This window comes from Arctopsyche grandis, chromosome 1 (assembly GCF_051622035.1).
Source record: "Arctopsyche grandis isolate Sample6627 chromosome 1, ASM5162203v2, whole genome shotgun sequence".
Taxonomy (NCBI): Eukaryota; Metazoa; Arthropoda; class Insecta; order Trichoptera; family Hydropsychidae; genus Arctopsyche; species Arctopsyche grandis.
In genome coordinates, this window is record NC_135355.1 from 28,225,424 (window position 1) to 28,251,862 (window position 26,439).

General features: G+C 35.3%; 1 protein-coding gene across 5 annotated transcripts in view; it reads right to left on the bottom strand.

Moving 5' to 3' along the window:
- The window catches only part of RhoGAP19D (Rho GTPase activating protein at 19D), a 194,004-nt gene that overhangs the window by 20,817 nt on the left and 146,748 nt on the right, over positions 1-26,439 (bottom strand). For 2 of the 5 annotated variants that reach the window (XM_077427721.1, XM_077427729.1), the window contains exons 3-12: positions 8,818-9,051; positions 8,491-8,742; positions 5,489-6,768; positions 5,132-5,346; positions 4,949-5,041; positions 4,787-4,867; positions 2,641-2,700; positions 2,438-2,549; positions 1,002-1,125; positions 852-932 (exon numbers count right to left, since the gene is read on the bottom strand). In XM_077427721.1, the coding sequence (XP_077283847.1) occupies positions 852-932; positions 1,002-1,125; positions 2,438-2,549; positions 2,641-2,700; positions 4,787-4,867; positions 4,949-5,041; positions 5,132-5,346; positions 5,489-6,768; positions 8,491-8,742; positions 8,818-9,051 (2,532 nt within the window). Of the gene's footprint in view, positions 1-851; positions 933-1,001; positions 1,126-2,009; positions 2,097-2,437; positions 2,550-2,640; positions 2,701-3,602; positions 4,068-4,786; positions 4,868-4,948; positions 5,060-5,131; positions 5,347-5,488; positions 6,769-8,490; positions 8,743-8,817; positions 9,052-26,439 lie in introns of all 5 variants that reach the window. The other 3 variants (XM_077427707.1, XM_077427737.1, XM_077427713.1) reach the window with 3 other exon arrangements.

Genomic DNA, 26,439 nt, shown 5'->3' on the forward strand with positions numbered 1-26,439 from the left:
ACGAGTTAATTTAGTTGCTCGTGGTCACTTTTGGTCTCTCAATTCGGACAACCAAAATCGACCAAGAATCCGCTCACTAATACCTAAAAGAGGTTTTATTGTGACGATACAGTCACAGTGCTGGCGACTAATCATCGAGTATGGCACCCCTTAATTGCTCAAGCAATAAAATCAACATGACCAGACGCCATCAACCGATCTCACTGATGGTCAGCCGACTTTATTTCTTGGGCAACCAATGGGTTGCCAAATGTGGCATGCTCCATACAACTACATACATTTGATCTGGTCGCACAACAAAGTCACCGACCGAGTTGCTCACAAGTTACCCGGTGTGGCACTGCATTATATAGCAGACAGTAACATTTCTCTAGATATAAACTTGGTTTAACATTAAAAATTATTAAAACATCCGAATTTCATATATATTAACTCGGTAGAATCGCTTCAAGTTGAGCTGTCATGTCAAGGAAATGTCATATAACTGTAGACGGGACAAATAACCTACAGGAAGTACGATCGCTAACTAAGGAAACAACAAGTATGTAACTGCAGACATAATAGTTGTTCAGGACAGGAAAGAGTGAATATGTACTGATGCTGATGATGGCCACTTAAATACAAAGTGAAAACCGACACTATTTCGTTATCTATATAAATTTCAGTGCATTCAAAGGAAATCGTTCAACTCCCGTAATGAATATCATATAAATTTGTATGCATTCATTTAAAACAATAATGCATTTGCAGATAAGATAATCAACAGCTGTGTGCGATTAACGCAATTTGTGGGTGAAAGTTTGCGAGCAATTTATATATGTATGTATAACAATGAAACATTATCAACTGACCTGATGCTGATGACGATACAAGGTCAATTTCGGACCCTGCAATAAGGCCCATGCTTGTTTCCAGGATCTGTCGCTAGCACGCTGTTGAAAATAAATTCAATTAGTATTACAATAATGATTCAAATTCGTATCAACAGAAACGATAATCACCTTCCCATTGTTAAGAACCATTTTAATTTGGACACTTCCTCGCATAGTAATTTCTGCGCTTTCCAAATCTTCGTGGATTGTTCTGTCGGCATCGTGATGGTACTCCTCTCTTTCTTTTTTCTCACTGCGAAATACATTACAAAATTTAATGTTAATTTATTCTTACAACGATTAAAAAATTAGGCAAAAATACTTTTAGAAAAATCGGATGATAAAAATGAAGACATACGAGCGTGTACATGCAACAAATATTTGATCGGCGCTTTATCAATAAAAATGATTATAAAATGATCGTCATAAACTTGCGTCTGATGAGATATCATGAAAAATAATTCTGATCAAATTCGTTGCCCTTTAACTATATTATTATACAAAATATGTTTTTATGTCAAAATGGAAAGCGTTCATGCACACATTTGTACAAAATTAACTCATGAAATATGTTGTGTGAAATGAATTCAGCCATCCAAAGCCGGCTGAAGCTGTATTCATTCTAAGCGCACACAAAAACTGAAAGCCCTAAAATTGAACATCATAATAAATAGTTAAACGAAAAAAAAAACAACAAAAATTATTCAATAATTGAGACGTGTGTGTGTATGTTTATGTACAATAAAATGTTACATTGTAAGATATAATTAATTATATACAATATTGTTTTATTATTATTTTAATTAAATCAATTAAGATTTTCCGACAAAACATTAATCTAATTTTATTGTTGTGACTAGTTAATTGCACAGCAAACAAAAGCTATGAAACGGTTACTGGCCGTGATCATTGCTTATCGCTAAATTCATCTTGTTAACAACACAAAATGAAATTTCTGTTTATTCGGCTGAAAAAATCACTGTACATGAGAGATATGTTATGAAAAAAGTATGTATACAAGAAAAATAAAAAAATAAAACGTATAGGCGGTGTCCAAGAGCGCGACAATCAAACACTTGGGCATATTGTATTAGCGCGTGCTAGCTTTTTTTTTTCCACACATGATGGTATCTTTACCGTGTTTGCGTTGTGAGATCTTCAAACAAACGTCTGAGAGGTTGAATATCATCAGGAAAGCGTGGTGGCCGCCATCGTCTGTGAGCACTGCCCTCACGGGAATTTATTTCATTTTTTATTTAATTTCTACCTCCATCATACAAATACACACTAACTAAACTTATTCATTTGATTGCATGCACATTTAATCGTTTATTTATATGTATACGAATTTTCAAAAACGCAAACATTACAATTTAATAAATCATATAGATTTCATATCCAGTCCTACATACATACATATAAATTAAATTTTAGCATTTCATAATAAGAATACTACAACAACATTTGAAATTTGAAATTTTAACAACAAAACATAACCTAGTATTCTTATTATTAAATGATTTAATAATATCCTAATTAAATTTTTATAATAAATGTCGCATTACGTTCTCAAAGCTTGATGTTCACTGTCACTGAATTCGTGGTCGCTATCAAAGTGTAAATGATCGCCCCACGTTGCTTTCAAATAAGATACTCTTCTCATGGCACGCTCCTCCTCTATAAAATCAATTGTTTAATATTAAATTAGTGATATTATAATTCAGATATAGTTTATGAATAAGTTTGTTTAAAAAAACTTAAAAATTACCTCCTAATTGAGCAGCATTCTTATGTCGTCTCAAAACAACGGCATCATCCATTGAAACACCTTTAAGTATCAAAAATAAAAGTTAAAGAAGATATTAAAAACAAAAAAAAATCATTTTACGTTATTATTATAATCAATTGATCACTTTCATAATATAAGTAATCAATATAGAATTTTAATTGTTTTTCTTTACTGTTATAAAAAGATGCCATACAAAAACACTTATAAAATAAAAGTACATTTAGTTTGTTACACTTGTCATAGCAAAAAACAAATCATGCAGCATATTATATTGAACGATTAATCTACTTTAATCATGCAACATTTTCAAATCATAATTAATTCGCTTTATTATTATGTATTTTGATATTTAGTATGATTCTCGAGAAATTCGGTAAGTTTTTAATTAATTTTCAATACAGCAATAACAGTTTTAAATTTAATTTTATTCAAATGAAACATCAAAATCATGCTTGGAATTCAGTAAAAAGGAGTTGATAATATGTTAGTAGTAAAAAAATATAATACAATACAACACAAAATGGATTACATAGCAGGAAATATTAATATAAGCAATGTAAGCGCATATTATAGCAAGTCAAACAAGACAACCAGATCTCATTTATTTCAATACTTTGGGCAAAGTATTTGAAGATTTGTGGCAAAATAAGATCTGAATGTATGTAAACAAGCAAATATACATACATGTATGTATATGATGAGTGATCTAAATACAAAGTGTTTGAAGGTATGTATTTTGAAAATAATAGTCACAATAACGGATTATTCAACTATGCAATGAACATGTATCACTTTGAGCAAGAAGATCGTTAACTATCGTTAAAAAGTGAGCGAGATTTGAATGTTAAGACCTCGTAATACCACTTGGTGTGTTAGTCGTTTGTTCATCAATACAAACAAGAGTGGACATCTATATCCAACAAGAGAGGGAGAAAGCTGACCTGATGGCGACTGAGGCTGCGAGGGTTGGGAAGAGGGTGTGGTGGGAGACGACCCCAACAAATGCATCCCGAGTCCTCCGGGGAACACAAAGTTGTCTCCGGGCGATAAGCTTAATTGTGTGGGCCTTTCGGGTCTCTTTTCTCCGTAACTTATTTTATTTTTCTGATTTGGCAAGACGTTCGGCTGCACACCTTGTTTTAATTCACCATTACAGTTCGACGACGCATTATTGGCGGCTACCGCATTTGCGTCGGGTATAACATAATTATTTTTATGTACAAAACTATTAGAATCATTATTATTAAATCCATTAGGAACTTGTTTACTATTAATATCACATTTTGCATCGGGAAGCGAAACAACTCTCCCGCTGTCTTTGTTATTCCAACTTTCTTTTACGGCAATGTCTAAAGCTTCTTCTTCTTCTCTACTCAGAGCTAATCTTCGTTTCATGTAGCTTCCATCTTCGGATATATACAATAACAAAAAACCGCATAAAATTTTACAGAATGTATATTGATATTATACAAAATTGGAAAAAGTGTATTGAAAATTTATAACATACGAATCAATAATTCAATAAATCTCTGTCTACAGATATTACAAACAAAAATTTAGAGTAAACACGTATTGTGTTTGTCACTATTTTAAATTTTTAAATTTAAATCTTTTATTATTTTACTATTTTACTATTTTAAATTTAAATCTTTGACACTACATATGTATGATAAGACATTACACTATTTCTAAAACCTAATAAAAAGCTATTAAAAAAATTTCATCAAAGCAATTAGACCATACACCTTTATATTCAAATTTGTTTCTGCAGCCTATAACTGTCTAAGAACTTATGTAAAACAAAAACCAATATATTTACATGCTAAAACTTCTCCATATGTTTAATACATAAAATATGCGTATATTAAACCTAAGCTTCATCTAAGATTGTACATAATTTTATTTACAAAATATACCTATAGTAAAATTTTATATGTAAAAAGTCACCGCATTTATTATTAACAAATGCTTAAAACATTATTCACAAAGCATCGATTTGCAGATTGTGCAGTATCAAAAGAAAACTTGTGAGATATAGGTATATGAAGTGCGAGATAAATGAACCAAAGCCTCAATTGCTGTGCATGATTTGAATGTAAAAAGATATACATGAAACAATATTCACCTGGAGCATGTGATCTTCGTGTCGGCAGTCCTTCACTGCCCGTTGAATTTGATCTTAGACGCACATGTCTCTTTTCAATTTCTGAAAAATAAGAAGAAAAAGTTAATTAAGAATGTCAATTAAAAATTAGTTTATTATTCAATATCGATGCATTTATCATACCTTCGTAATCATCAGGCGGTGGACACGTCAAATGTTTACTACCAGTTAGCATCATGCGATTGCCCGAAAGGTTTGTTTCAACCATTTCATTATCTAAATCAATATAATAAACTGTATGAAAGTTTAGACAATTATTGAGTTCAATATATACATATACTTAGATATATGAATTTATAAAATTACCTTCTGAAGACTGTTGAGCTTCGAGACTTCTAGCATCTCTTTTACCACCCCTAGATTCAAATTCTTTCCGTCTGAGAGCAACCGTCGGCTCTGGTTTCTTTGTACTCAATCTTGCCAGTTCACTTTTGTAAAGAGCTGTCCGGTCTTCCGATGGCAACGATTCAAACTGCCTCGTTCTATTTGATACAATTTGAAGTTCACTGGGTATTTGATACCTATATTATTCATATGTGAAATATTAGTTCAAAATAAGTTAAATTTCAAATATGAAGCATGGATTTTGAAAAGAGGATATCACACTGATTCATAAGAAATTCTGCTTTCAAAGTACAAGCTTCAAATGTAAAATTATTATACCTTTTTTCTTGCAACATCATCTCTAACGAATTCGACGACGCTTGAGACCCATTCGTCAAATTTCCTCCACTATCATTGAACACCGGCGTATTCTCTTGTATCTTGCTGAGTGTAGTGTGAAAAGCACCTTTTTCATGTTTTTGTTTAGAAGAACTCGGTTTGTTAAAATCTACTTTAGAAGCACCACTCATATCACTAGATTGATTAGCACTTAAATTATTAACCTTTTCATAATCGGCAGGGTTATGAACTGTTCTTGCACCATTATCTTGAATATTTTCCTTGTTTTTCGAAGGCCAATAGTCTGACGGCATGCCGGGAGGCCATGCAGGTTTGTGAAGCTTTTGAGGCCGTGCATAAAATTCCTTTTGCTGAATGACGTTCTGTTCCGGCGTCGCCCAACCAGTCGGTTGACTGGGACGTCTTAAGAAAGCCTCCTTTTGCTCTAAGCTCTTACGTATCCGATACTTGTAGAGAATGTTATCCGGATCATTGCCAGTTAGAGTAGATATGGATTCATATGAACTTAGGCTATCTTTGCTCTCGGCGGCCGACGACGTAAGTGAAGCGTTCGACTCTCGCCTGTCGTCGAAATCGAACTTGTTCGTATACTGCATCGGAACATTATCGGGATTGCTGCCATATTGCACTAATTTATTGTTATTGGGTAGATTTTGATTTAGATGAGATATGTGAGTGGGGGTTGATTTGAGGAGATGCATTTGATTTTTGTGTGAGCTCTGTATGGACTCGCCACTGGTGTATACTGACGTTGAGTCTCTCGACGAATTGAAGGGGCTCGAAGGAGGTGAAGCGTAATAGTCAGAAGGATCGATTGCTAGCCTAGCACCTTCACTCGATCTTCTAGAATTCTTTTGCAGATTCGTCGGCTGCGGAGGAACTTGCGGTTGAGCTTCCGCTTTTCTAGGTATAGCACCTCGATTTAAATTTTCTATTGGTATATTTGTGAATACTCTATCCGACGAATCAGCTCTACTGCTACCTATTGATGAATTGTAAGATTGAGCAGACTTCTTCTGTTCGGCTTTGAGTCGATTTTGCAAGTCGGCAGAAAGGGGGTATTCGTTCGATATTTTCGCGTTATTCGTATTGACAGGCCGATAATTTAAAGGCGCAACGTACAATGGATGTGCAGATGTTGAAACGCCAGTACCCACGCCTAAGCCCAGTGGCATCTCGCCCGTACTTGTTCTTCTTTCCCTTGTACGACTGCGAGGTCGCTGATTTGTTTCAGGGTTATAAGCCGCCTCACTAAAATACTGCAATGAAAAAAAAAACGAAATTGAAATATATATATATATATATATATATATATAGCTTGGTTCTGGATGCATTTGCTGAAAAGCCTAGCTAAGATATTAATTAGGGGGGGGCCGCCACATTTTAGTAAGTCGATGGGAATATTATCTTCCCCTGGGGTTTTACCATTACTGATTTTAATACACAAAAAAGGCGACAAAAGCGATATCAAGAACTACCGACCCATTAGTCTACTTTCAGCGGTCTACAAGCTCTTCACGAAGGTTATTACAGAAAGGCTGAAGAATATCCTCGACGAGAACCAACCTATAGAGCAGGCAGGGTTTAGGGCAAATTTCAGCACAATGGACCACCTCCAAGTAGTTGGCGAACTAATCGAGCGCGCCAACGAATATCAACGGCCACTGTGCCTAGGTTTCGTCGATTATGAGAAAGCCTTCGATACAGTTAGTCATAATGCAGTACTTAACGCTCTAAAAACACAGGGAGTGCCGGAACCCTATGTGGGACTGTTAGCTACAATATATAAGAATGCCACAGCTTCAGTTAAAATTTTTTCAGGTACAGATAGATTTAGCATAGGAAAAGGAGTAAGACAAGGAGATACAATCTCGCCCAAGTTATTCAATGCGGTGCTTGAGGGAGTTTTCAGGAAATTGGATTGGGATACAGCCGGAGTAAGCATCAATGGTCGCTTTTTGAGTCACCTTCGGTTCGCAGACGATATAGTTTTAGTAGCTCGTGATTCAGCTGACCTACTTATCAGACTAACACAGCTGGACAGGGAAAGTAGAAAAGTAGGATTAAAAATTAACGTAGATAAGACTAAACTAATGTTCAATAGTTATTGCATGCCTGATAGCATCCCCTTAGATGATAAACCAGTAGAAGTAGTAAATAATTATTTATATTTAGGTCAAATAATTGACATGTCTGGTAGTAAAAATGAAGAGATAAAGAGACGTATGAAATTGGGGTGGAGTGCATTTGGACGGATGAATGCTGTTTTTAAATCAAAAATGCCACTCTGCCTGAAGAAAAGGATCTTTGATCAATGCGTTTTGCCAGTGATGACGTATGGATGTGAAACTTGGACACTGAACGCCAAGATGCAAAATAAAATCCAATGCACTCAAAGAAGTATGGAACGCTGTATGCTTGGCATAACGAGGAAAGACAGGAAGCGGAACACGTGGGTGAGAAATATGACAAGGGTAGTGGACATAGTGGATAGAGTGAAGAGATTGAAATGGCAATGGGCGGGTCACGTAGCTAGGAGGATGGACGAAAGGTGGACAAAAGAAGTGCTTGAATGGTACCCGAGAGAAGGCAAAAGAGTAAAAGGAAGACCGCAAGGAAGATGGGTGAACGAAATTAGGAAAATGTGCGGAATGAGATGGATGAGTGTTGCGCAAAACAGAGACGAGTGGAAGCGTGTTGGAGAGGCCTTCATCCAGCAGTGGATGGCGAATGGCTGTAAATGATGATGATGATGATATATATATATATATATATATATATATATATATATATATATATATATATATATGTACATAATTCAATAGTCTACATATATGAATGCCAAGAAGTCTAGTAAATATGGAAGCATAACTATCTATACAGATTTTGTAGAAATCATATTTCGATTTAAAATATAAAAACTATGTAGATAACTTTTTCTAAGAATAAATGTGTATGATTAAAATTTTGAAGATATTTACCCGTTGAAGAACATCAGCTTCTTTAGGCACCACCTGTAGCCTCAAAGTTCTCGGAGCTTGCTGAATAAGCTGAACTACAGTTGCATATGGCCATCCGGTTATATGATGTCCGTCAACAGCTAGCAACCGATCACCAGGTCTCAATCCAGCACGCTGAGCAGCACCACCTTCTCGAACACTCTTCACAAATATTGTGTCCATACATTCCCTGATAGCACCGACAGCCGCATGCCGTCCATCACACAGCAAATCCTGAAATACATAGCATCAACGTGAACAAAACAGCTAATATGCATAATATGTACACATGTGAACAATTTTTTATACCGAGACGGATTCCGGTGGATAGATGATGAAGTGGCGCAGAGTGAATCCGAATCCATGACCGTCCGCGCGTCTGAGAACTAGGATTCGAGGAGTCGGAGGAACCAAAAGTAGGGGTGCTGGAGCTGGAGCAGGAGCTACCAACGATTGGTGTGTAGGTATACCCAAAGGTGGATGTGGTGCCACTGCTGGTCTCAAGGGCGGCGCACAAGCTGCATTTCCTAGCGCTGCTTGTTGCTGAAAATAATACGGTATAAAATTAAATTGAATTTATAATAAATGAATTTGACCCTGATAACCTAAGTTATCAAAAAAAAAAAAGAAAATAATTAGAACAGATATACTATGTAATATAAAATTTCAAATTTTTAACCATACTAGTATGGAAGATAAGAAACAATGGTTGTAGTTTGTAAATTAAAAGTTATGCGTTCTAATATATTATATTATATTGTAAAACCGCAATGTTTTGAATAGCATTAGAATATTTTTAATGAAAGAATGGAACAGTGAGCTCATAGACAAAATTAAAAAAATTACATGTGCTACATTCCAAGCACAACATAATCATATAAAAGAAAAATTATATACATACAGTCGTATGACAACGAATTACTAACACCCGCGTATTTACCCTATTTTGTGTACCTGCGCCGTCTTAAGTAACATTTTGGGTTGGTTTTTTTTGTAGACCATTCATTGTATCCTATTCTATGTATTTAGAGAAGGATAGGATGAGTAGTGTTTATACAAATAGTTTAAAAACCGAACAAGTGCAAATACACAGTTTGGCTTTGAAATTTGTTTGGTGTAGACGTGTGCTTTCACTGGGAGAAAAGTTAGTTTTGAAGAGATTTTTGCTTTCCTGTATATTATCGATATCATTGAAGTAAGTTAAAGTGTTTAAATTTTTTAAATGTGACTTAATTATTTGTTTAAATTGCTTGTGAAAAAACCCCCTTTCCTTTTTAGATGGGAAGAAATAAAGATTTATCTATGGAGAAAATCGCCAATATTTCCACATTATTAAATACTGGGAAGTATTCTATACGATATATTGCTAAAGATCAGGGGGTTAGCGTTTTCAGTGTGCATAAAATTAGCACCCAACTAAAAAGAGGTGAAAATCCTACGGTCACCAAGCGTAAGAATTGTTGTGGCACTCGAAAATACGGTCCTCGAGTCGATCGATATATTATAAATACTGTTGAGAAGGATCGGTTTGCCACAAATAAAAAAATCCAGACGAATTTACGGGAGCGGAACCGAAATATCGACTCGGACAATACAACGCCGTCTCGCAGACGCAGGGGTGAAAGGCAGGCAGCTAGATAAAAAAACGCTTTTGACGCCAAAAATGAAGAAAGCCAGGCTCAGTTTGGCTAATGAGCATCGCCACTTCACCCTCGACGATTGGAAAGGGGTAATTTAATTGAAATTAAATTATTTGTTTAATTTTTTTGAATGAATTGAATTAATCGATGTTTTTAACATTTTTAAGGTTCACTTCTCTGACGACTCGTCAATTCAATTGATGACACCGACTCACCAATACGTACGTAGGCGAGTCGGCAAGCGGTATAATGAGTCCTGTGTCATAAAAAATGTGAAACACCCGCTGTCACTCATGATTTGGGGCTCAATTAGTGCGGAAGGTCGAGGGCCATTGTATTTTGTAGAAGGGATGATGAATGCTTCGCAATATATAACGGTATTGCGATACACCCTATTGCACTCTATACAAAACAAAATTGACAAAAGGGATCGCCTGCACTTAATGCAATATTATTGCACCCTGCCACAAAGTCAAAATTGTGAAAAAAATCATGTCCGACCACAATTTACCGCTCCTTCACTGGCCCGGTAATTCTCCCGATCTAAATCCTATTGAAAATGTCTGGCATACCCTTAAAATGAAATTAAAGAAGCTCCAATGTACCAATAAAAATATCCCAAGACAAAAAATAATTTCTGTGTGGCAGGGAGATCCTGAGATAAAGTCAACCATTGCGTCTTGTATCGAGAGTATGCCCAAAAGAATAGCATCGTGTCTCCGAAATAAGGGTGGACATACAAAATATTAATAATATATATATATATATATATATATATATATATATATATATATATATATTTTTTTTTTTTTTTTTTTTTTGTATTAATATTGTAAATAAACTATGTATAATCATTATAAACACATCTTTGTTTTAATTTTACGAACCTACTCTTCAATATATAGCTCTAAACATAGAATTTGCAAAATCCGCATGGTGCTAGTAATTCGCTGTCATGGGACTGTACATACTACAGTTGACATAAGTCAGTTTAAAACTAACACGCTTATTATCAATCTAAATACATTTACAACGAAACATAAAAAAGTCTAATAGTTCAAAGATGACATTCAATCTAAAAGTCTGTTTGACATTCAAACTATCAAATCATCCTCATCAAGAATATACGAACTGTCATCAACTCATTTGCAGCGAAATACTAGCGACCTATTAAATTATTTCGTTATAATGAAACTGAAGTACACTGGAAATCGCAATTTTTGTCAAATTTTGTTCAGAAGGGCGGAAATAATTCGTTATACTAGAAATTTAGTTATAGAGGAATTCAACCGCATCGACCATTTCATCAAAGAAAAATTCAAATGTTCTTATTTGAAATGGTACCAAAAGTTTATAATTCCATATATGTATCTCGCAAATTCGAGTTTATGGCATCTCGAATTTACTGATAATGTTTTCTATTCTATTTATTTTTTATATTATTTATTCAATAAATCAATCAATCTATGTACACTCGTCATTACAGATGGCTCCAATGCGACGAGTGTACTATGTATATAGATCAAGAAACACACCAAAGAATATATTATACATGACATATATGGTCAAACATAGAAAAGTTCATTGAAAACATCGTATAAAATACGATCAACAAACATTTATACAACAATACGAATTTTTTACTCAACAATCATCCACAGATACATCTATGGAGAGAAACCTGGCGAACTTTGAGATATAACATAATAACTCAAGAATTTGCTAGAGAAATGGGGAGGGAAAGCCAATTTTGCAGGAATCAGGTTTCAATGAAAATCAGAAAAATTGCCAAACTCTGATGGGAAACGACCTACCTGGTCACAAACCAAGGTCTGCCCAGCAGCAACCAGTGTGACTCGAACTCATAACCACACTGACCATAACAATATATGCTAACCACTAGTCCATGCTGCTGGTTAACAAATGAAGGGTCAACCATTATAAAATGCTACCCACTCTGTCTTTATGATACTGTATAACATTGTGTTTATTGATGTTTGTAAATGGCCAGGAAAACGCATTGGGGTTTACCTGTTAGGCCTTTCTGGTATATGTATGTATACAAAAATAAAATAAAATATAGAAAACATAAGAAAATGTTCTATGATATGTTAATACAAGCTAGAATCAAAGTCAAGTATTTTAGGTATTTTTGATCAGTTATAATCGTAATCGGAATCGAGACTTTTTGACGTTCACAATTTCAGGTAATTTTTGTGGATATCAAAAAAATACTCACGTGGGTTAGTTCCAACAGGATGAATTTAAAATTGGGTCTGATATGTATGTATGTATGTATATAAAACAGGCCTAATTGAGCAAAGAAAAAACACAATGAGGTCAGATATCCAAGCAAATTGTATCGCCGATCGATTTTTACTTTACTATGTACATACACTCGAGTACACAAACAATTCGAACATCGGATAGAAGAGCACACGAGGGACTTTGTCGCTGAACGAGTTTCCTTTTCAGAGAGATTCGAACAGTGGCGACCTCGAAAGGTCCGGCGTCCGAATATGGAGAAAATAAATAATATCTAGGAGTAGCGAGCAGATCCTCACCGTGATCTGACCAGACCGGGGTGCGGAGATCTCGTTACGATTAAGGAGAGGCACGGGGAGGCATCGGACATCGGTGACACCTTAAAAGGTAGGGTCGGACTGGACCTCACCTTCGCACCCGAGAGACAAGAAGCCGGTGGGGAGGACCTTGCGATTATGCGACGATTGCCAAGAGAATGCACGCGACGCTTACTACTACTATTCAGAGCTTAATGAGGGATTTATTTTTGAAATCGACAACTGAAGATTTACGATCTCATCGAACAGGAGATTGGTGAATAAAGGTATCGATGAAGGTTTTCGCAGAAGTGCAGTTCCACTACCAGCTCGGGGCAGTTCTGGAATAATCAACAATAGGGACCACATACATATGTACATACTTGGTCAGACAGAAACATATATGTACGTATATACATAGACCCAGAACTATTCAGTATCAGCAAGTTTGAGAATCTGCACTCTTTAGCAGTTTTTATTGCACACAGTGACGAAGCATTCGCGATCGAGGGACGATTCGTGCACGGTGGATGACTGGAGAAAACGCCATTTCTGAACAATGAAGATGCACTCTTGGAATGCTGGTCGTGGTGTATCCCGATTCGATCCTCATTATCTGCATGACAGTGTTAGAATAGAGTGAAAGTGAGAAGTTGTGTGATTCGTCGATCACGATCGATAAAAGGAAGACCTTGGTGGTACGATTTGGGTCCAATGCTCCTTTCTTGGCAACGACTGGTACAACCGGGAAAGTTCATAGAAGAATTCTGATTCGTTCCGAGTGTCGAAAATTCAACTCGAGTGAGAGTGAAAGTGTAAACATTGCGAGGGTAAAAAAAATCAAAAAAACATATATAAAATGAATGAAGATTTGAAAGGAGTGCGTGGTGGGAGACACCCACGAGAGCCGACGACCCTTTTCATACCAAACCGAGCGAATTCCTCGTGGAATTTTCGCAATATTTTAAAAATGTCAGTCGGCATACCGAAATGTATGTAAATAACAGTTTCACGTTAAAAAAACGACAGTTGACAAATGCATTCTTTATGCGAGTAAAACAAGATTTCTCGTTACTGAATAACCGGACCCCTTACCAGAAAAAAAAACAAAAACAAAACAGATGATAAAAAAAGACTAGCAAAACTCGACTATCCTTATTGAGATATCTCAAAGAATCGCACAGTATGTTCATATGAACACACAATACATACATACATACTTCAAACACGTTTGTTTTGATGTTTCTGATACATACATACATCCATTTCAAGACCCTGATGAGTAGAGTACGGATAGCCAAGGTGCCGCTCATTGTTCAATTGTTGTAAATGCTTTGTAAAAAAGGTTCGGCAAATCTTTAACAATGCATTTACAACATTTGAACAATGAACGGCACCTTGGTTATCCGGGCTGTACTGATGAGTAAACAAGACTAAACGTTATAGAAATACGTATTACGATCAAGATGATAAGTATTACTTAAATTACTACCAAATCCGCTCGGTCTAAAATTCTAAATAAAAACATTGACTTTACATTATCATCATATACTGCCATTCGCCAGCCACTGCTGGGTGAAGGCCCGACTTAACACGCTTCTATTCGTCTTTTTATTGGGAAACTCTCATATACATATCTCATTTCACATATTTTCGGCTTTCATCCACCCATCGTGGCCTTCCTCGCACCCTTTTACATTCTCTCGGGTGCCTTTCGACCACTATTTTCATCCGTTATTCTAGCTACGTGACCCGTCCATTACCATTTCAAACTCTTTACTCTCATCATTACAATGGTTCGGTGACAATATCGCAAGTGGCGATCTAGTATACGTCGCAAAAATCTCGAATACAGAATATCTGGCACTCGAAAATTGCACCTACCGAGAGTCATTAACACGCGAACTATCACGCTTACGAGGAGTTGATTGCCAAATATTCCGTATTCGCGATTTTCGTGGCAAAGATTGTCGTGTGCGATATCGACATGTGTGAAATTGTCCACGTTCACTACCTACATACATATATAATATTTATTCATTGCCGCCGATCCACTATGACATTTCGACTCGGATATATACAATGCATTGTATATTATCTGATTCAAACAAACGAATTAGCTTATTTTATTTTATTTTGAAATAAACTTAATTTTTTTTAATCAATCATGCACACTTGTCTTAACAGATTGCTCCAATGCAACAAGTGTACTATACAGATTAAGAATTATTAATTATATATACATAAATAATTACATATTTATATTAAACATGACATATATTGTTAAATATTGAGTGTAGACGTATTGTAAGTATTATACAAGACAAATACAAAAAAAATAATGTCCATAGAGACATCTGTAGACCAATTTGCAGCATTTTTATACAAAGTAGCGAAAATCCAGATTCTGAATAATTAAAATTTTTGTGAGAAAGATATGATAGGGATGCCAATTTTTTGGAACCGCTTTAATGAAATCAGATAAATTAGCGAACTCTGATAGGAAACGATCGATCTTGGAGTCACATATCAAAGGTCTGGCCAGCAGCACACACCAGGAATAGAACCCATGACCACACAATTGAAAGCATTAAATGCTAACCATTGATCTATGCTGCTGGCTTTTTGAGAGAAACGATTTTAGAATTTTCATATACGTATGTAGTTACTACATGATTATATTTTACTACGAGTTAAAAATAAATCTCGTTTAGATCAAAAACTTGATGGAGATTTTTCGCCCACGGGTTTAATCAACACATTCGTTAATAAAATAATGCGTATTTATTAGTTAAATGGGGCACCAGTATCCGAAACCCTATTCATACAGTACAATAATTATACAAAGCGTTATAAGTGCCACTGGGTAATTAATTGGACGTGCGTGTTCCAGCTTGTTGAGATTAGCTCATTTGCATTCCATAACTGCAACAGTGCGCAGATATGACAAACAAAACCATTCACCACCGTTGAAAACAAAACGATTTGGATGCAATTAAGCACACGAGTACACGGAAGTGTAAGGGATAAAAGCTCGGTGGCATTTGCGCAAAATAAAAGGTAGGACACACAGACAAAGGAGATGCATATCGGCAACGCACGGCTCAACCTTACGCGTACAAAACGGCTAAAGAATCGAGGTCCTTCTCACAGCTTTTGCCGATAACGACAGCAAAACGAAGAGAAAAACACAAGTAAAGAGCTACCGAGTCGCAAAAAGATCCAAAAAGATAATCGAACGCCGGTGGGTAGGAGAGTACCGAGGCGCCACGCGTTCGCCATAAAGCTCGCACGGATTCCTCGAAGGCGAAGCATGATTAGAGACAGGACATCAGCGCAAATTCCTGACCACCAACTACTATTTATAGGAGACGCAAAACCAGTCTCAAGGCCGCGGGAGATACCACCGAGATACGGCGGCAACAGCTGGAGCGCCAGGAGAGGGAGCTGCCAGGACTTTTCTGTCGCACAATTAGCATACGTCGACGGCCACCAGACATGTCGGTTCTTTATTTTTTTCGCTTTGCTTTTTTATTTCGCTCTTTCGATCGGTAATAATGCGAGGTAGGCATGCGCGGAATTCAGAGTTGTGGAGCACGTGTAGCACAATAGTGCGTGTCATTTATAATGGCAGCGCGCGGCAGTTTGTTTCACGTCAAACCAAGTGATAAAGACGCACCCGCTGATAAAGACGAGCACTTTCGAATCGACTAAACCGGTAAATGGGATTTATATAGAGCTTTCAATCTATAACGCAACCTACACTAGAAAAGTTATAAATTTATCTAAGACAAGAAGATCAATAACATCGGCATTTGAAAAACTTATCACTAGGTTTTCATATCTTCAGAAAGTTTTTGAGAAAATAAATAATGCCTCTGTATAAGGATTCACTACCTATCACAATTAGTGTTTCTGATTTTTAAGTTTTTCATCTCTAAAAAAAGGATTCTCACTTCATTTCTAAAAAAAATTACATACATACATATTTACTTATATATTACACTGTTTAGTAAGAGACAGGGCCTCCGAGAGAAATCCCGGGCCGTATGACAAACTTAAAAAAATTTATCTTATACATATTTTAATTTTATTTTTACATATATACCAGGAAGGCCTTACAGGTAAACCCCAATGCGCCTTCCTGGCCAATTACAACTTACAATTCAGCATTTTTTTAAATCACTGAATTACGAGACATAAATCACTGAATTAGGAGACACTGTAAAACTCGTAAATCAATGAGACATCTATTAATTTGTACACAAAACTTATTTATTGTATATTAATTAATAACAAATTATAGGTGACATATCGTATAGGAGGGATTTTTAGCCAATTTTTTTTCCGGGAACCGTTTCTACAATGAAATCAGAGAAAATTGGCAAACTCTGATAGGAAACGATCAACCTGAAGTCACAAATCCAGGTCTAACCAACAGCATACTCTGAAAAATCCATTTTCATTCGAGGCTCGGGCCCAGGAATCGAACCCGCCGCCTCTTAACGCTAAGCAGAAGCTTAACGACCGTGCTATGCTGCTGGCATAGCACATATATTTTTAATATGCGAAAAATTTATCAGAACTATAAGAAAAATATTTATTATTGCTTGTTATTTTTTAATTAATTGAACAAGATAGTACGATATAATATGTAGGCGCGATTTCCGACACGGTGCCCCCCTCAAGTAGTCCGGGCCCTGGAACTTTACCCCGGCTTCCCCTCCCCCTCATCGGCCCTGGCAAAAGACCGATATTAATCATCATTATCATCTGATCCATGTTTTAATTCTTATAAGTTTTCTATTATAGACAAATTATATGGATCTTCACGAGACAAATCTTTGTTAGAATGAGTGGATTCAGCACAATCATCCACTTATTCTAAATTATTTTCGCTGCTTCCAGAAAGTCTGTTTAACATTTCTCTCAATATACTGTGTAAATCCTTTTTAGAAACAAGTTTAAAATATATACTTTCTCCCTATTAACTGAGCACACTGAGATTATAAAGAAAGTTATATAGTGAAGAATTTTATAGTTTCTTAAAACAATAAAATTGTAATATTAAACAAAAATGGTAGAATTAAAATATTAGAATGAAGTTGTAGATGTATTTGATTTTTGGTTTTTTCTCATTACAAATTTCAGTGATCCTTCGTCTTCTTCGTTCAGAATCTTCTCTACTCAAAGATTCAATAGTTACTTTCATGGGTTTCAATACTGTCATTAATAGTTAAGCGATTGCAACAAATTCTTACATATATACAAATCACTGATATTTACATCAATTAACGTAATTTTGACTGATTTGATTATTGGAAAAAAAACTTATCATTAGTGCTTGTCACGTAAAATTAATCGCTCAATTAGTTTACAAAGCAAAGGAGGAAAAAAGCATGGTTGACAATAGTAATTGATAATAGTGAACCAATTTTTTGTGCAACCGTCCCAACGTCAATATTTACTAATTCAGTAGTTCACTATTGATTTGAACTAAGTGTACATCACTTGGTAGTCCACAAAAAATGAGCAGCTCATAATCTTCCCTTGCGAACATGCCTTGCAAAGTGCATAGCATCTGATTGTAAACAAAATATAATATCCAATAATTTCAAAACATAGTAGACCAGATAATGGCTCCTCAGGACTAGGTGAACAAAATCTGAACACCCAGTCTGGATGAGCCATAATATACGAAAAATTAAAATTTATATCAACTTTTGAATGTTTCATCATTTAATGAAGATTGTATACATTTGTATGTTTACATAACGAAAAAAAAATACTAGAAAAACTAGTAATGTTTACAGTGAAAGAGAATCTTGGAAGTAAAAGTAAACTTGTCATTTAATAAAATAAGCCGTCTTCAATTTTGATATGTGGTCTAACACGATATTGAGAACAATGTGTTTTATATGTAGTTATTTTACCATACCGGAAATTTAGTTTTAAACAGTCCATTTCTCTACAACACAATGTCATTTAGTATTTGTATCATAATTACTTATCTGAATAACAAACTACTCAGGTTAATTCGACATGCGAAATATGGCAATTTTGATCACGTTATGTTTATAATCAATCATGATATCGCGTTTCTGTTCTGTTCTGTCCCTCGCGTATTAAATATTTACCGTCAAAACTCTCCAATATTGACAGTAAATATTATACAATCAGTGAGGGATACTTTAGAATTGAAAATCATGCATATTGTAAATGTATATTCAAGGTTAAAAAAAAAATCATTACAACTCATAAAATATTTGAATATCAGCAAGACTTAAAGAACATTACATATGTACATATGTACATACGCCGAGACTTGGTTTCAATATGATTTTTTTGATGCCAGTTCTGTTGCAATCGTGGTTTATTCATTAAAGATAATAAAATATTTCAAAATTATTATACCGTGTTGAATTTGGTCAGTAATCACATCCATATATTCAATATTTCACCGGATTATCTATCCGTATTTTTATTGTTGTTTACTTTTAATTCAATTTAAACTATATATTTTTTATTATTTTCAATTTATAATTTTTCATTTTTCAATTTTTAATTCTAAATTTTTCAATTTTTTATTATTAATTTTCTATTTTTATGTACAAATTTTTTTAATGTTTTATTTTTATTGGTTTTTTTTTATTATTATTATTTTATGTGTACATGTATTTTCTGACCACAGTGTCATATTTGGGTGACCTGTGAAGACACTGGTATACTTGTGTATTAAAAATAAATAAATAAATTATATGTAATATAATATATACGTTTCTGACATAAAGTCTCGATCGTGCAACTAATAAAATATTTAATGGATGAAATCGATAATAGAATTTATGAACGATAAAATATCCAAGTGTCATTGATGTAATATAATTAACTGTGCAATTAAAAACAATATACTACCACGATTTTAACCGCACAAATGTCGTATCAATTAAATCATAAGAATTATCTCCGGATATGTACATGTTACATACATCCAAAACATTTTGATCGGAGATTAATGATGTGTAGATTAACATAGCAGATGGCTCGGAAGAAAATAGCCAAGTTTGTGGTGTAATCAATTAGACATGGCCGTTTTTTACTCGGTCAGTAGTTGATATCAAATTAATCACGCTGTAAATCAAGTTACCGTTTGACATCCATCAATTCACCGAAATATTGAATATGCAGTCAATAGATGATAACTTCTTTGAAATGCGAACAATAACCAACTCCAATGGGAAGGGACACTAATTAAGATTCTCAATTTTGTAAAAATTTAAAGACGATCAATAATACATACATTATATATATGTAATACATACATGTTCTTTAATAACGACTCAACAGAAAAAAAAAATTAAAAAAACTGATGACATTTGAAATCCTATGTACATAGTATGTGAACTCTAAAATCTTGGAGGAAGTGTACATTCCAGCGACAAATCACATTCATCTTGAAAGAAATTGAACAGGGCAAATTTTCTAATGTTCTAATCGCCATCATCATTTATGAACAGCCATTCACTATCCACCGCTGGATGAAGATCTCACCATCACGCTTCCACTCATCACTGTTTTGCGCAACTCTCATTCATTTCACCCAACAAATTTTCCTAATTTCGTCTACCCATCTTCCTTGCGGTCTTCCTTTTACCCTTTTACATTCTCTCGGGTACCATTCTAGCACTTATTTTGTCCACCTTTCGTCTATTCTAGTAGCTACGTGACCCACCCATTGCCAATTCAATGTCTTCACTCTCTCTACTAACCAACAGCGTGGACTAGTGATTATCATATATGCATTCCGAACATAGTGGTCACTAGTTCGAATTCCACTGGTTGCGGCTGGCCAGACCATGGTTTCAAGGTCAATCGTTTCCCATCAGAGTTTGCCAATTTATCTCATTTTCATTGAAACGGTTCCCACAAAATGGCAACCTTTATTGAAAATTATCCATAGATGTATCTATGATGCTTTGTTAAAAATGATTCTAAAAATTGTATACCGATGTTTATAATTGGAAAGGAAGGCGCATTGGGGTTTACCTGTTAGGCCTTTCTGGTATGTAAAATTAAAATATCCACTACCATTTTCATATTTCTCAACCATGTATTCCTCGTTATGCCGAGCATACAGCGTTCCATACTTCTTTGGGTGCATTGGATTTTGTGTAGCACATTAGCGTTGAATGTCCAAGTTTAACAGTGTTATAGAAATAGTTCTGTTTATTTACGAATTTCCTCATTCACGATTTAATTAAATGTTTCGACATAGATTTCGCATAAGAAGAGATGCGGTTGATAAAATCTAGAGCGTATCCTCCGACAAAGATTAATTACGTCAATTGACGTCATTAATTAAAACAACTCGTGCCACACGAAAACGACAATGACCGTAATATATTAATCACATGACGTAAATAAAAAAGAGTTATCACCAAACACACTGACAGTATTTGTTCCCACAGTTTTATGATCCCGGCCAAATGAAGGAAGAGGTTTCCAAGTGTCAATCGGAAAAATAACTAATGCGTCTTACTTACGTAAGAGATAGCTTGCTAACTTTTCGAGACACGCGAACAAGGCGACGGAGTTCCATAAGGTCACAAGTCAAAGGGACTAATGACTATTGATATCAATATTGAGGGGAGGAACCCTCAATATTGATATCGTATGTAATTTATTTGAGAAATAAAAAGTTTGAGAGCAACAATGAGCAGTTGCACTTATCAGTTATCTGTAATATTATCTGTTGTTGTTTTTTTTTATTCCGTGTTTGTGTTTGTCAATAGCCAAAATTGGTTTGGTCAACTCTCGACTTTCTTTATGGATAGCTCTCACCATAACTAAGAGGTAACACAATACCCATTGTATAAATTAAAACCGGGAAACACTTCTGAACATTTGAGTACAAGCTATATAAGTAAACATGGTTTACCAATATCAGCATTCGTAAAATAATCTTATTAAGTCAGTTTGTGAATTTGAGATGCATTTTCTTAAAAATAAACTGATAATCTGTATAGTATATTTGATTACTGGTACAAACGCTTGAGTAAAAAAAAACCATCAGCACAAGGTTAAACAAAAACAATTCGATTTGCAACGTGTTGGTTCAACACTTCGATATTCATGTAAAGAGACATGTGACATGACATGCATTCTTACTTAAGCTTTAAACCACACAATTATTTACCTGGTGGGAAAAATTCGAGAACAGCTCACGTAGCATTGTCATAAATACATCAGAATGCAAGTTTTTGCGTCACGACATATCGTACCACTGCCAAGGGTGAGTCACGGAGATGATGAGGATGGGACTAAAATGATTGAGAAGCGTTTCGAAAGCCGGGAAATATTATACGAGAAGAAAAACTAGAGTTCACCTCTGCCAAATGAACAAGTCGGGCACACGGCAAAGGTTCACGGGGAAAAAGTGTGTAAATTGAATCGATACTTCAATGAATACTATCTTTTATTTATTTAATCAAATGATGATAATCATATGTACATGTGATAAAATTTGTCGACTGACAACGATAAATATAAATTTACAATTCACATTCCTTTAAAAAATATTATACAGCACTTGTTACGCAGATACATAAGAGGCAACATTTAAGGTCCGTTTATACCAGTAGAGCTCAAGCACGTATACAGCAGTTCGAAAAATATTTTAAGTACATTTTGTATGGACACATTCATATGGTACGTAATGTGTGCGTGACTTACCGAAACAGCAGTCACCGACATGATCTATTCGTATTATACAGCAGTACATGTCACCGAAACGTATCAAGCAGAATCGGTTTTCTTTGGCCACCGTGGAAATGTTCATGCAAGATGTGAAGTCATAGTGGCGAGTGCACTCGTACTAAGGAAAGTGCTGACATATGAATATTTTCGGAAACGTCATATTGTAACAATATCAACCCAGCCAACGCTTAGGCTGGGTCGATATTGGCGAAAACACACTGAATAGTACGTGGTACGTGTTATTTATAGATACTTTTTAAACATGCGAAAAAAACGCAGCACGTCTAGCCCATATACACGGTACCCAAAAATCACCCCCTGGAGTGTTTTCGGTGATATTTTATCCTTGCTTGACAGTAATCGATAACGGTGAATCCCATATTTGAAGAAATGTAGGAGAAACTATTCGAAGAAATGTAGGAGACCGTAATCGATTAGGATTACAGCGCGAAGCCAAGGACACGCGACGTCCCATACCACTCAGTGTCTTTTCGCCCTTAGTCTAGCCATTAGTAGACCTCGGATTTTAACCAGAGCGGTATCCTTTTTGGGGCGGGGCGTGTCCAATGGGCCGTATTGGCAACACAATATAATATCTAAGAGTTGTAAATATAGCAAAACGTTATTTTCTTCCACTATCAACCAAAACATGTCCTTGGCACATGCACTGTTTTTTTTTTTTAAATAAATCAGAAGACGAATTTTGGTCCTCGCAGGTTATATAAAATTTTCCAACGCTAGTATTAGATATCCATTGCTTTGATACTAATAATAGCAATCAATATTATCGATCTTTTCTTGTTTAAAAAAAAAAGTTATTTTATAAATTATAATAATTCCGTGAAATATATAAAGCAATTGTCCAGTTCGGCCTCTGAAGAGACCATTTTTTCATTCATGCCCTAATTACCATCCGACCTTTATTCATCAGACGAAACTGCCAAATATCAGAAGTCACACGGTTGCAGTAAATTTCCCAATCTACGATTATGCACATATGTAAATACATATGTGCATAATCGTAGATTGGTAAGTATATAAATAAGTATATAAAATCAATAGCACAACACTGAATACGGTAAGTCAGATAATAATGTTGGATGAGAATGATAAAAATTCGCACCTACGTGTTATCATAGCATTCGAATATTGCATTCGATAAATGAAGCACAAAACACGAGCAAAACTTGAAAAAAATAAGATTGCATTTACCTCCCCGACTGAAAATAACCCATTCACCGCAAACCAAACACAATGAATCACATCCGCGAAATAGTACACCCATCGGACCGAGGAGGATTCCTGGTGCGGGTCCAGGAGTGTGGCCGCCGCGATTGTCTGCGGTTATTTCGGTCGAGAAGCGCGTGTTTATTATAAGTAGTAGTAGCGGTATTATAGTTGTTGCAACGGTTGCGCGTCCGGTATTCAGGCTATGACACTACATAAAAATACACAGCGATAGATAACACGTCACACGACGTGGATTCGGCTACTACTATATGACAGTCCTGTTCTGAGGTATTACTTAGAATCGTTCTGAATAGGCTGTCAGACCTACATTTGTAAGTTTCGACTATACGGAAGTTACACATGAACGTGTTATCAGAATTCATTAACTGCTATGCTTAGGTGCGGTGGCCAGAGAAATGTAATATTAACAGAAGTGGCTTTAGGTGTTATATTGTTGTCAAGTGACGGTTGTCCCCAGACAATCCTAAATAATTTTAGTATCAGTCGTATTTGAGGCTTGGTGCTCGACGTATGTCCGATAAAAACTTTATATTACTCGCAAGATGGTTAAATGCATCGTTAAAAATTGCACGATGCATTCAAAAACACACAATAAACAACATGGGATACATTTTTATAAGTAAATTGATAATTTAAGTAACATTATTCAATTGACATCGTAGTTTTGACAGTTCTTAAGTGTCATGGCTAGAGGTAGGATAGTCACAGTGCTATCCATTGTTCCATTTTTGTAAATCCTTTGTAAAAAAGGTTCGGCCATCCTTTAACAATGCATTTACAACCTTTGAACAATACGCGGCACCTTCTGGGTCCGGTGACTAGTCATGGCGGTCGCCCGCCTTCGACTTTTTTTACAGGGGTGGCACCAGAGAAATGTAAAAATTATTTTGAAAATGAATGTAAAATCATTTTTCTTGGTGGCGCCGAATAATCCATTAAATGACTAACCAATTATTTAAGTTTAATTAATATAAACATCGTTAATTTTATATTATACATATTTTTGTTGAAACTATACATTACACGTTAATTTAAGAGTTCCCAAGGACAGACAAATACATATACCTTAATAAATAAATAAATAAAATGTAAATAAATTTTAATCAAAATAAAACACGTATATTTAATTATCAAAAAGAACTTTAATTCTGTAGTAATATGTGATGACCCTGATTCTATATTGAGTAGTTACGGAAACGGACGTTTGTTATTGAAACAAAAAATGTGTTCGAAAGGGCCATTCGATTATTATAACATTTCTCTGGCGGTGGCCGTCACCGCATCGAAAGTCGAAAAATCGAAATCTTTATTCTTGTTTGTTTACCATGCATACATATGAAGAGTGGGTAGTATATACATACATATATCAGTGGCGTGCCGTAAAATTCTCTCTCTTTTTATCGTACAGCCCTACTAAATGTGCGCGAGCAGGATACAATAGGAACAGGCTGTTCCTCTTGTATCCTGCCCGTGCACATTAAGTAAGGCTGTACGACAAAAAGAGAGAGAATTTCATCGCATGCCACTGATATGTATTATATATACACAGTACCGTTTATCACTTAAGATCTTTCGATTTTCGATCTTTGCTTTCCGATATTTGCTTTTCGATCTTTCGACTTTCGATGCAGTGAACCAGATCGGCTTAGGTGATGTCAGTCTGACTGACGTTTGGCGCTAAAAGGCATAAATATCGTTCACATATCTTAAGATGTATTGCGCAATGTCAACAAATTTACATTGTTCAATTTCTTCTGAGATGAATGTGATTTTTTTATTGAATATAACTTCCTCCAAGATTGTTTGAATTCATATATATAGGATTTCAAATGTCATCATCTTTCTTTATCATCATAATGATGATAATAACCAGCCTTAGGCGGTCGATGGATGCTTTTCGCACAAAAAAATTGTTCGATAAGCCGATAAGAATGAATATTTTTTTCGATTCCAGCCGGGATTTGAATCTACGACCTCTCCACTTGTAAAAAAAAATAGCTTAACCAAATTTTAATAAAGATATAAAATCAGTTGATAGCTTTACAATTATTGTTGATTAAATTTTTTTGAGGCACTAATATATGTACATATGTATTTATGCTTCTAATAACATGTCAATAAATAATTTTCACTATGAATTATTGCACTTATCTGACATGATTGTACTACTCGATGTGTTATATTTAGTGTACTACATTTATTTACTAACATCCGCAACTTGGGTGGCTTCCACTCTCCACAGGCGTTTTATTCGAAGACTGTGGAAGAATTATCAGAAGAATTAACTGATCTGGAAGATGGAAGATCAGAAGAATTAACTGATCTGAGATACAAAAGATCTAGAACTGACCAAACGAAATATATATGACGAAAAAAACGGACTCCATTAGCGAATCGCGTTAATTGAATTAACGTTTCCTGCGTTTTACTTGGGAAATCTATTAGAAAAAATATTGCATGATCACTTTCTATGTAATGCAACCGGGCAGTTTCTCTCCGTTGTAATTGTTTTGCGATAAAAACGAGAAATAGCACTTGTATCTAGCATAATTGCGAGCGAACAATGACCAGGGGGTGTCCCCTCCCCCAAACCAGTGAAAGTGAGATGTTTTTCACGTGAACACATTAAAAAATCAATTTCTTTTTTCAATATAAGAAGATTATCGACGAAGCGCCATTGTTATTCCGATGGAAGCCGCCAAAGGCGTTTAAAACGCCGACGA